This window comes from Corvus brachyrhynchos, unplaced genomic scaffold, assembly GCF_000691975.1.
Source record: "Corvus brachyrhynchos isolate BGI_N302 unplaced genomic scaffold, ASM69197v1 scaffold283, whole genome shotgun sequence".
NCBI lineage: Eukaryota > Metazoa > Chordata > Aves > Passeriformes > Corvidae > Corvus > Corvus brachyrhynchos.
The window spans coordinates 3,387,153-3,399,009 of NW_008237409.1; the positions used below are offsets into that span (position 1 = coordinate 3,387,153).

Genomic DNA, 11,857 nt, shown 5'->3' on the forward strand with positions numbered 1-11,857 from the left:
TCAGCAGGACAGGGTCTACATATGGCTACAGCTGTGTGGCACCTGGGCTGTGAGAGAGGGGAGCTCTGGAGCAGACAATTATTTCCAACATTACTTGTGGTGTGGCTGATTTATGGTGGGTTGGAATCAGCAGCGTGAAATGAGGGTTGTTACAGAACTGTTCTTTATGATCAGGTGGTGGCACGTGAGCTTCTGCTGACTGATGACATTCACAGGACTAGGACATCTGAGAAACAGAAAACTCCGCTTTCAACCCCCTGTCAAGCAGTTTTTATGAGGAGATTTGAAAACATGCAATTTGTGTCTTCCTGGTAGTTCCTGTGCCTTGGGAAAACTGAAGCTGGTCTTTGTAGCTTAAATCAATTAGGAGAAAGACGTAGGATGTCTTTTTTGTTTTAGGCACGCATTTTTCATGGTTGCATTCCAGATAAAATGCTGTTGTGTCAGGGATTCTAATCACCTTTCAGCCATATATGTAAAATACATGTCTCTGAAAGAGGTAATGAATGTGATATCCCTGAGGCTTGGAGACTGCTGGGATGTGAAGTGCAGCTGTAATGAAGTGAGACATGGGCATTATTCTCAGACCTCCCACCACCACTGCCTCGGCTGCCAGTGTGTCAGACAAGGTAGAGAATGGGCAAAGTCAAAATAAATTCATTCTACAACACTTTACAATAAGGTCACCTCTGGTGGAAGGCTGGTATTTAATGGCCACCAGCTTCATTATAAATCTGTTTTCATCAGTGTCTGCTCTGCTTAAATTGTGAGTCTTGGGAGAGGTGAAAAGATTGATTTAAATCAGATCTGTGGGCAGAGCAGGTGGGGAGGAGAAGGGAGCAAATGTGTCATGTCGAATCATGACATTTCAGGTGATCTACACATCACTGCCTGTCTTTTGGACCTCAGCCCCTGTTCTAAATAGCTATTTAAGAACTTGGATTTGACAGGCAGAGCAGGAGCCAAGACCTGCTGCAAACTGGGCAGCATCCTCCCTTCCCAGGTGAGCTGGCTCCAAAGGAAAGACAATATAAATGTGTCTGTTCCCTCACTCCTTCCTCACATGGACCCAGGCTGACACTGTTTCTTTTGCGAGGGAATGCATCAGATGGTAGGTGGAAGCTGCTCTTGTTCTCAGCCAAAAGAGCACAGAAAAAGCATTAATTTAAAATTTCAGTCATCAGTTTCCTTCCCTGCTTGTGCTGAAGAACATAGCAGTTTTGGCAAGGCTAGGTTAATTAAGAAGAGAAGCAAAGCGTTTGCCACCCTTATTGCTATTTGTAGAAATGGAGTTGCACAGTTAACCAATGTGCATTGCTTAGAAAATGTGTACCATGTTATGTTTACCTAAAATAGAACAACTGAAATATGCACTTTTTATTAGCACTTCTTAACTGTTGAATAAAATGTGACAAAAAGATAAGGGAATACAGGCACATTACAGGCATGATACATTCTGAACATGCTGCTCTCAGCTAAAGAATCCAACACTTAAATATGTCAATATTATATTATTAGTCTGCTTCTGTGTTTGCTGCTCTGAGATGAAATGAGCATGACTTAAATAATTTCCAAAAAAAAAAAAAAAAAAAAAAAAAAAGAAAATCTATGTAATTATTGAAGCAGTACAAAAGAGGAAAATCGTCATGATTTCCAAATGAGAGTGCCTCTGACAGTTCCCATTTCTTAGCTCTCTGACTCTTGTAAAATTTTGTGTAACATGCTGCTATTTTGAGAAACATTAGCTCTTGTCTCTCTTTTACAGTCTGCTAAAGAGGCTGTATTTCTCCTAACCTTGCAGATGATAAAATGCACTCCTTCACCATAGTCTACACAGTGCTAGATCATTTCGGGCTTTTTGAGTAAATGACACGCAACTCTATAACGGTATGATTAGGCCCATAGATTACCAGATTACAGCTATAAATCTTCACCATAGCTACCACTCACTTGGCAGAAATAGTCAAGTTTCATCATTTGTTCTCATGCAGAAAACATGCTGTGAAATGCAGCCTCAAAGGTCACCAGGATGGCATTTCCTTTTGTGGCCCTTAATAAACTTGCAGCTAATGCAGCAATTACCAAGCCCAATTACCTCTGTGATGGCTTCAGAGAATTTCTTTTCCAAAGTCTGGATAGTCAGATTCTACTCCCTTCAGTTAGTAACTGAGATAGATTCAGCTATTCCTACAATTGTTAGACATTTCTGAAAGAGGCTATTTGTAGAATGAGGGCTTGAGGGAAGGAGTTGTGCCAACAGAACCTGAGAGGGGTATTTTAGTGGCACTAAAAAGATTTGTTTGAAAAAGGTGCACAGACACCCCTATTTCAGTGCTGGCTTTATTTAAAATAACGAGTTCCTACTCTACCTCAGCTAAATCCAAATAAACTGAAATGGAGAACATTGCCCAGCTTTTGATATACACATATTTCCCCATAATTTTGCATATATGTACATACATAAAAATACAACCTACTATATCTGATGCAGTTCCTTAGCTTGTGAGCTGGAGTCACAAACTCAGCATTTCTTTAAACACAGAGTTTGGAGACATTGAACAAACGAATCCATTCCCTTTGTTAACTACAAAGGGGTTTGACAAGCGACACAGCTCTCGTTATAACTACATTTATATTACAGCTGCTAAGCACTAACTTGTGAGTTGCACCATTTAGAAAAGCCAGAAAAGGAACTGCTATAAGCTACTTCTTTGGCACCAGTCCAGCACTGATAGAAGCTCCTCAAATCACAACATGTTTGACTGAAATGACGCCAGTGGAATAATTCTTTACAAAGAAGCAGCTAAACTGTGATACGTTAGAAGTGGCTGTGCCATTATTAGGAGTTCCAGCTCTTTATTCAGTTACAAAGGAAGGCAGCTACATCTTTATACCAAGCATATGGGCATTATTATCCCTTCTCCCTGCTCTTCTTTTTGGTTTCCTTGGAGGGAATAATTGCTAGGGCTGCTTCCAAGAGTTTGAACTCCAGGTACCTGACATGCACCTGCCACGAGTTCAACAGAGCAGAGTGGCATTTCAGAGTGTCCCTGTTTGCCTCATCCTCCAAAGTTCAGCTGTAACAACAGTAGGGTTTTGTCTGGTTTCTTTTATCTTTGAGAGGTCATTTTCCTGGTTATTTTACAGTCACTTCCCTGTTTATTTTACTTATGTGTGATAGGCATTTAAAATGATGACTGCTGATTTTAGATATACTTCAGCTCTCCCCAAATTACCCTGGATAATTCCTCCTTTCCTGAAGTAGTCAAAAGGAAATCACTAATTTTCAGATAAGCCCAAAATTCCATCTTGTTTCTTTTTGTACACTGATGTCCAGCTATTACTAATAAAAACCTTGGATCTTACTTAGCACTGTCTTCAAGAGATAGATATGGAAGAGAAATATAGGTACCTCCTTTTTGTACAAGGGAATTTATGCTAAATACCCCAAATGTAGAAACCCTTCAGGCATGCTACAAAAATATTTGCTTGGGAAGAGTGCTGGGAAGGATGGAGTGCATGCCAGCCAGGGCAGTAGCATAAGAGGTGATTTTTTGAAAGATGTCTGGCTGTGTTACTGGCTGCTAGGTTTTCCCTGTTACCTGTATTTCTGGTTTGGTGTTGAGCTGTCTATGGCTTTGGATCAGCACCTGCTTTCTCATTTAAAATGATGTAAGTAAAATCACATAAACATAAAGAAAAGCTGGAGAGGAGCTAATAAAATTATTAGGTTAATAAAATGTATGAACCTGAGAGGAAATGTGTTATTCAAAGTCAACTGATTGTGCATATGAGGAACTGCCAAGTTTAATAAGGGAGGTAATGGATTACATGTAAGAGGAAACTTCTTGATGAGATGAGTGAAAATTGCTTTGGTAGATTAAGCTCTGTCAATAAAAATCTTCCAAGTAGACATAAGACTGTGATAATCTGTAATAAGGTTGGAATAATACCCTTGCTTGCCTATGAATCAGCCGTAATTCCAATGATTGTCTGATTCGTCCCACAAGCTTGCAATTAATCCGTCATTGTCACAAGTATCAGGAATATAATACACTCCTAAAGTAAGCAAATTAAATTTCTAAGACAAACTAATCTTCTTACAGCAGGTAATTTCAGAAAGGGAATTCATGCACACAGCATAATTCACTACTACACATCACCTAAACATATTAACAAACACCATAAAATAAAATAGCATTTTTTTGTTCTCTGTGAGCCGCCTTTGGATTTCCATCCATTCCAATGTTAATATGGAAGGATAAACATAAGCTTAGCCCAGTTTAAACATTCCTAGTTCACAATACAGAAAACTATTCAATTATTGTGTTTCAGATGTTGGAAACTCCATTAGTCTTGCCAAAAGAAGTGGAATGGAAATAGCCTTTTTTTGTCATGGTATCTAAGAGTGTTGTACATTGGTGCCCTCTGCACACACTCCAGAGAACTGCATTGCTTTGCTTTGGTTTAAAATCAACTTGAAAATGGTGTGATAGATTTAAATAATTGAACAGTTGTACAGGAGCTTAATGAAATGAATAAACCATTGCAATGACAAAGAGTTATATATTATTAATTTTAACATAGCAGAAAATGCTATTTTCCCCAACTGGAAGTGTCATTGATTCAGTATTTATGCCAACAATTTACATTTTTTTCCTACAAAAATAAGTGTCCTCCTTTCAAATAATACCTTATTCCTATTAAAGTTATGTTATTTAGAAACCAACCAATTCAAAAACCTACTTTTTAAAAATAAAACCAGGCCTTGGCTAGCAAACCCTTCAGAGGAGAAACTGCCATTTACCGTCTGGCTGTAGAACACCAGGGAAGCAGAGAGGAGGAGGGTGGGGCTGTAACTGTTCGAGATTAGAAAGCAGAAATGAAATATCACTTACTGTTGAACCAACAACTCTTGGCCTTGTCTCTGAGCTGCCATCAGCACTGGCTGTGAGTTGCTGCAGAGGACTCAGGTGGGGAGGACCCAGAAATAACAAACACCTGTGTGGCACATAATAAACAAAACAAAACAAGCACTTTTTAACCAGACCTAATAGCTGATGGGAGATTAATCAAATGATCAAGCCATGCTAAAAAAGAATTCAACTATGCATTTTACCAGCAAGTCCTCTCCAGAGGCTTTATGCTGCAGAACAGACCCAAATATGTTGTCTGGCCTTATCACCTTGTGTGACAGCAGGATTACACCACACAGAACGGTGAGATGCACTCTCTGCTGTATTGTGACACCTTTTAAAGTGATGTTTGTTGTTGGAAAGCCGTGCAGAGGCGTAAGTGTTACACGGGGAGCCTAAATGGAGCCCCACTGTTTCTTTGTGCGCTGTCCCAGCTCGCTGTGCTGCTGACAGACAGCACCATTAAGCAGTCATTAGCACCATGCCTGAAAGCTTGGCTTCTGCAGATAATAACGGGGCTATTCAATATTTGGAGCCTTTGTAAGAAAGAGGGCACCTAAATGAGAATAATGAGGTCATTCTATGACATGCCTGAGGATATGAAACCATGGGTAACTTTTTAGCCCGTTTGATATGTGAACACATACATTCAGCTGTGACAGATTATTTCTAGCCTTGGAAAAAAATAAAGCTGCTTCCATTAAATCCCACCATGCAACATCAGCACCAAGTGGTAATCAAAACACTGTAAAACACAGCCTTCAAAACAATTCTGTGTAACCCAATCAAAATGAAAACATATAATGAACAGATATGTGAAGCAGAGCAAGGGGTTGAGACAGTGTCAGAAAAACAGTGAAATGTAACTGTTAGGAAAGGATTTTATAACTGACAGGATTGTTTCCAATTCTGCATTTTTTTTTTTCACCGAATGAGATGCTATTTTTGAAAAGATGAACAAACTGAAATTTCAATTTTAGACCTGCTTCTTGCTTAGAGCAGTGGCTGTTTCTTGTAAAAGTGGCTCACTTTCCCAACGTTTCACAGAAGGTTTTGCACCCAGGGGCTATTTCAAGATTCCTGGTGCAGTGGAGCAGTCTGGGTCGCAGTGGGGTTGTGCTGAGCACCCCCTGTGCACCACAGGCTCTTGGGCAGCCCCTTGTTCCATGTCCCAGCTGTGTCAGAGTGAACTACAACTGCACAGGTCCATGGTTTAACAGGGGTTAGTTTGTGGTTTAACATTCTCACTGCTGTTTACAACAGCAGTAGGAAAAGTCTCCCGTTTTTTGAGTTGTTTCCTGTGTTTCTGCCACCAGAGGAGGTGCTCTGGGAATTTTCCTAGGTGTGCAAGAGTGTCACATGGCTCTCAGGCTGTGCTGGCCCTCAGCTCTTTCTCATCTTTTGGGAAAGCTCAGTGACCTTTACTGAACAAGATGACAGAAACATGGAATAGTTTGGGTTGGAAGAGAAGAGCAGGGATGTCTTCAACCAGATAAGATTGCTCAGAGCCCTGTCCGACCTGACCTTGGATCCTCCCAGGGATGGGGCATCCACCACCTCTCTGGGCAACATATGCTGGTATTTTACCACACTCATCATGAAAGATTTCTTCCTTCTATTTACTCTGAATCTACCCTGTTTTAATTTAAAACCATTACCCCTTGTCCTTGTCTAGTTTAACTTCATTTTTACTGTAGTTTCATTTTATATTGTTTCTAGTGGTATCGTGTGTGCAGTTAGGGAGCTCTGCATAACACAACTTACTTCTTTGTATTCAGCTTCAGCACGTCTGGCTGGTTACTGTTCGGTCCTAAATGCAGGAACACGGCTGCTGAAATCTCAGATCTGTGAGCTCCCCCTGCCCTGGGCACCCCCAGCAGATGCAGCTCCCTGAGGATCAGGAATTGTGAGCTTGGCTCAGGATGCTGCTTGTGCTGGGAAGGACCTATCCCTTGGCTGGCTCCTACAGCATCACCCACCTTGTGCCTGGAAAGAGGGGAAGGCCACAGCAACCACTGCAAAATTATTGCTGAGGTTTACAGGAAAGAGGGTGGCTGTTGGAGCAGGTGAAACACTTGGCTCTCAGAGAGTTCCACTTCTTGGCAGGCAGCTTCTCTTTGTACCCGTACATGAGATACCCAGAGGGAAACAGACTGGCAAGTTTGCTGCTGCTCTGCTTCCTCTCCTTTTCATTTCCATTTTCTTCATCTTTTTGTTTTCTACAAGGGATTAACTGAGAGGTTCCATTTGGACTAGAAGGAAAGGTTTAATTCAAATTATTCAGGGACTCAGCAGGCTGTGGGTTAAACTTTTTGACTTCATCTAGCCCTCAAGCTTATTAAAGTGTTTTTTAATTAAAAAAGATTAATGAGTGATTGTTTTTTTTTAGTGGATACTTTTAAGATTAAGCCTCTCCAATATTATAATTGGAGTAATATGCATATGCCCTACCTGAAAGGCAATTACAAACACAGAGAATAGCACGTAGTGTTTGTTTTATAATCCTAATGTTTCATTAGATGTTTGCTGGTTATGAATTATCTATCAGCTCAAACAGTAACTGTTAATTCTGATTGCTTCTTGAATCACTACCCTGAATTTGAACAAAACACTGTCCTGGAAAAATGGGAAGAGAGGAAAAGAGACTGCTCCATGGTGTCTTTTTGTTATGTAAAATAAAGCCTTTTAAAATAGAGCAGAGATTTTAAATGCAGTGGTAATTGATTAGCAGACAGGATAGAAAAGAGAACATGTTTTTTTCAGTGCTCTCTCAAACAAAAGGTGGTGTAACCCCTCACACTAGCCTGGCTCAGCCCCTCTTCACTTCCAAGGTGGGCAGAGTCAGGCTCCAAGAGTTGTTCCTGGAGAATTTTAGTGCATCTTTGTTGTACTCATGACTTGTACCTTGGGCAGTCTTATTTACAAAGTTGGAAAAGTGGTTCTGCTGTTGATTCAATTACCTGCATAAATTGGTATTTGAATATGATGTGAATTCCTTAAAGATTAAAATCTGTGAAGTTCTATTAAAAGCCAATGGATAATGCAGGGTAATTGCAGAAGGCAAGCCTGGCTTTCCAATGTCAAGAGACACAAAATAAATAAAAAGAAGATAAATGGTGTTTTTCATCAATGGGTCAAATGCAGGATGTTTTAAACAATTTGAGTCGGTACTAATGAGTCTCACATTATCAGAACCTCATCAGGAGAATCTGAAAAATTACATTTGAACTCTTTCATTGAAAGTTTCTATTTGGCAGAACAAAGTAATTGTTTGTCTCAAGCACAAAAATGCTGTTGAGAAGAAAGCGAAGCTGGTTTGGAATCTGCCAACTTAGGAATTCTTCTCCTCTGGATTCCATTGTATCTGAATCACCTTACATTTTACATGGCTACATAATTTGGATTACAGCGTTTCTGAAGTTATTTAATGGCAAGAGTTCTCATGAAAAAAATCCCAACTTGCTGCCTTGTCACACCACTGCTGTCCATAAGAGGTAATTATGAAAAGGAAGATAATTGGCCAATCACAAGGGGATTTTATAAGCTATGACTTTTTCCATTGATTTTAATATAATATTTATATTTGCCTTTCTAAAATAAGGATTTTTTTTTTCCCAAAGGAATTAATGTTTGGTAATAACTGGTGTGATTTTTTTTCTCCTCTCTAGTGTTCATAATGGCTTCTGGGCTTTTGGTTTACCCTTTTGGTTTCAACTCTGCTACTGTGAAGAGATTCTGTGAGAACTCAGACATCTACTATGCAGGAGACTGCCAGATCGGATGGGGGTACATGCTGGCAATTGTTGGGGTCATGTTGTCTGTCTTTTTACCATTCTTTGCAAAATATGCACCAAAAGAGCACATATCTCCAACTCCAATACCTACTATTTTATAGTATTTTATTACTGTTTAAGAACAGAACACTCCTGTCTACAGTAATGGGCAGAAATTATTATAGCACTTCCAGTTGGCTGTATTGCTAAAGAGAGGAAAGGAGATGGGGAAGAGAAGGGGTCAGATTGACAAAGACCAAAAGTGCATTGAAAGTCTTCCGTAAGCACGAGCAGTGAACACTCTGGAATTGAAATAGGATTAATCAACAGCCTTTACACTGCTCTAAACATATAATGGCATAATGCCTTAGACAAAAAAAAATCAGTTTATCCTCAAAACATCTGTCTACCTCCCAGTTTCTTTTGTGTCTCAAAATTGTGAATCTTAAAATCTTCAATTCACTTTTGATATATTGTTAAATGTCAGAACTTTTATGAACCCAGTAACTTTAAAATCAATAATGATATTTTGTTACAATTATTTTGATTAGTGAAAAAAGCACCTAGTAATAGCCACAGCCTAAAGATAAGATTGATAGCTAAAAAGAATTGTATACAAGAAAAAATTTCTTTCTAATCTATATATATTAGCAGCACCTGCATATTTTAAGTTCTGGGCACAGTTTTTACTACTGCTCTAATTGCCAAGATTTAGAGACATCTTCATGAAGTCTTGGGTAAAACTGAAATTTCGTTTTTTTGAGAGATCTAACTACTTGCAAAGGCTTCATGATGATTTAATAGTTTAACAACAGGAAAAAAAAATCCTAGGAATTTGTTTTCAGTATTTCTTAAATTATAATTCTAGGTGGACTTTAACAAAATGTTTAGATTTTGGGTTTTGTTGTATAAGGCTGAGAAGAAAAAAAATCTCTGTTTACAAAAATGTCTGTGCCCAATGGCCCTTGTCTGTAGTGATAATACAAGCCAGGATGAACTAATTCCAGTATTTCCACTGCAACTAAGAGTCCAGTTTGTAAAAAAAAAAAGTGAAGTGAAATGCTATTGAACATGACTAGCAAAAATCTGATGCTGTGTCAGAACTAGCAAATGGCCATATTTCATTAGTCTGTATGGGAATTCTGTGAGGTCTGATTTCCACAACAGCACTGAATTCATTCCTATCAAGCATTGAAATAAATGCACTTGATTGCCTTAAGCAAAAGAAACATTGGGTTCTAATCTCACTCCACTGTTGTGTTTTTTCATTTAAAATAAAAATTTAATTCTAATTCTATTCTCATATTTTATTTTCTATTATTTATTAAAAAGAAAGTCACATAGATTATATTTAATTCAGAGCTGTACTTCTTAGTTTTGTATTTTGGCACAAACCAGGTGATCAAATTTATTATTCTTCACTTAGCTGAGCCCAACTGATTCCTGAATTTTTATTTTTTTTTAATGGAAGGTGTACATGAAGGGACAGACAGAGACATGTTGAGGATGTGTAAGAAAATGCAAACAGATAGAACAATCACTGTGTTATTTTAATATACATCAAAGACATCTGCAGTCTTGTTTACATTCCTCACCCTTCTAAACTTCAATGGAACGTTACATTGTTTCCAAAATAATTGTCAATAAATGTTGTTACATTTCCATGCACTCGAAAAGCAAATTCTGCACATAAACTTAGCAAATTCTTTGAAAATACAGATTCCAGTGCAGAATTAAGTACACTGAGAAAGAGAGCATGGCTGCTCTGCACTTTTGCTCACAAGGACTGAAAAATTAAATCTTCCAAACACTTAACAAAATAGGTTGAAGGAATGCCCTAAAGTAAGAAGAATAAATTTCAGTCACTTCTGTATAGTTATGTGCTTTCAGTGATGTCTTACACTTTTTTTAATGAATGGCTGAGATCGATAATTTTCATGTAAGAGTCAGAAAAGTGAGGAATAACAAACAACATGCAAAAAGAAAATAATCACCACAAAGTAGAGAGACAGAGATGCAGGCTTTTCTTTCCTAACCAACCTGTGCCTTTACACTAGAACCATTATACAAGACAGGATCAATATGGTCAAGAAAAAAAATCACCCAACAACTGAAAAATGTTGAATAGTGTGTATAAACTGTATTGAGTAGGGTTTTTTCTGTTTTGTGTAATGTTTACGACTGTTCACTTAATGTTTCACTAGAAAAAGTGATTTGTTAGTGTCAAGTAGAAACTTTTTTTGCAAAGATCTAAACACTTCCTGAAAAGTGAAATTATTTTAGATTTTTATTAACAGCCATAACACACCTAGTAGACAAAGGACCTATTCCTGTCATTACTTATTAACATAAGTTTCACATGTGCAGAACTGGAAGCATCAATCACTTAACTGGAATCAGTTTTAAATTAGTTACAGCAGAGTCGTACAATTTACAACACTGCTGTACCAAATCTTTTACTTCTTAAAGCCCAACTTCTGTTGTGCAAATCGTCAGCCTCTGCATCCTGCAATATTCTGCACCTTTTATGATTCAAGCTAAAGCTTCCATTTGGAGCTTCCTTTAACATTTTATAATATTTAAAGGGAATCAAACGTGTGTACATAACCTCTACAACTGGATTGACAAAACTCTCCTTGAAGCATCCATGCTCTGAACTGGCTTCACACTGAAGGCAGAGATGATAATGCCAGTGATTCTTGCAGCAGTTGCTAAAGCACATCCTTTAGATCTCACCTGGAGCATGAGGGGGCTGTTGCTGACAATGCCTGTGCTCACACTGACAGATCACTTTTTTAAATAAAGACTGTCTGCGCGTTGAACTGTGTAAAAGCGTTTTCCTGTTACAATTTGCTGGACCAGGTTCAAGTTTTATTCTAAATATATAATTTTTTAAGTGTAACTAAAAGCTGTATTTTCCATTAATGTGTTTCTGCGTTGACTAGCTGGCTCCTTTTTAGAATATTAACTGTTTTCTGTATTTGACTTGTTGGATACAATATTTCAATTATTTTAAATGTGAAATTTCCAATTGCCAACACTGTATAATAAAATAATAAAAAAAAAATCCCCATACTGTTTGCTATTTTCTTGACAACTCTTTTGTTTTGCAATTCCCAAGAGATCTGCTACAAAGCTTCTGAAGTAGGGGAAAAGGAAATAGGAACA

At 38.2% G+C, this 11,857-nt stretch overlaps 1 protein-coding gene and 1 long non-coding RNA gene across 3 annotated transcripts in view; one reads left to right on the plus strand and one right to left on the minus strand.

The window, feature by feature from the left end:
• LOC108445906 overlaps positions 1–10,779 on the plus strand; it is a 33,877-nt gene extending 23,098 nt beyond the window's left edge. Inside the window, exon 3 of the long non-coding RNA XR_001860937.1 lies at positions 8,585–10,779. This is a non-coding gene — a long non-coding RNA (uncharacterized LOC108445906). The remainder of the gene's footprint in view (positions 1–8,584) is intronic.
• SPATA22 (spermatogenesis associated 22) overlaps positions 7–11,857 on the minus strand; it is a 16,022-nt gene continuing 4,171 nt past the window's right edge. The window contains exon 8 of one of the 2 annotated variants that reach the window (XM_017731002.1): positions 7–5,001. In XM_017731002.1, coding sequence (XP_017586491.1) covers positions 4,939–5,001 — 63 coding nt within the window. In that variant the 3' untranslated portion in view covers positions 7–4,938. Of the gene's footprint in view, positions 5,002–11,094 lie in introns of those variants that run through there. The other variant, XM_008631107.2, reaches the window with a different exon arrangement.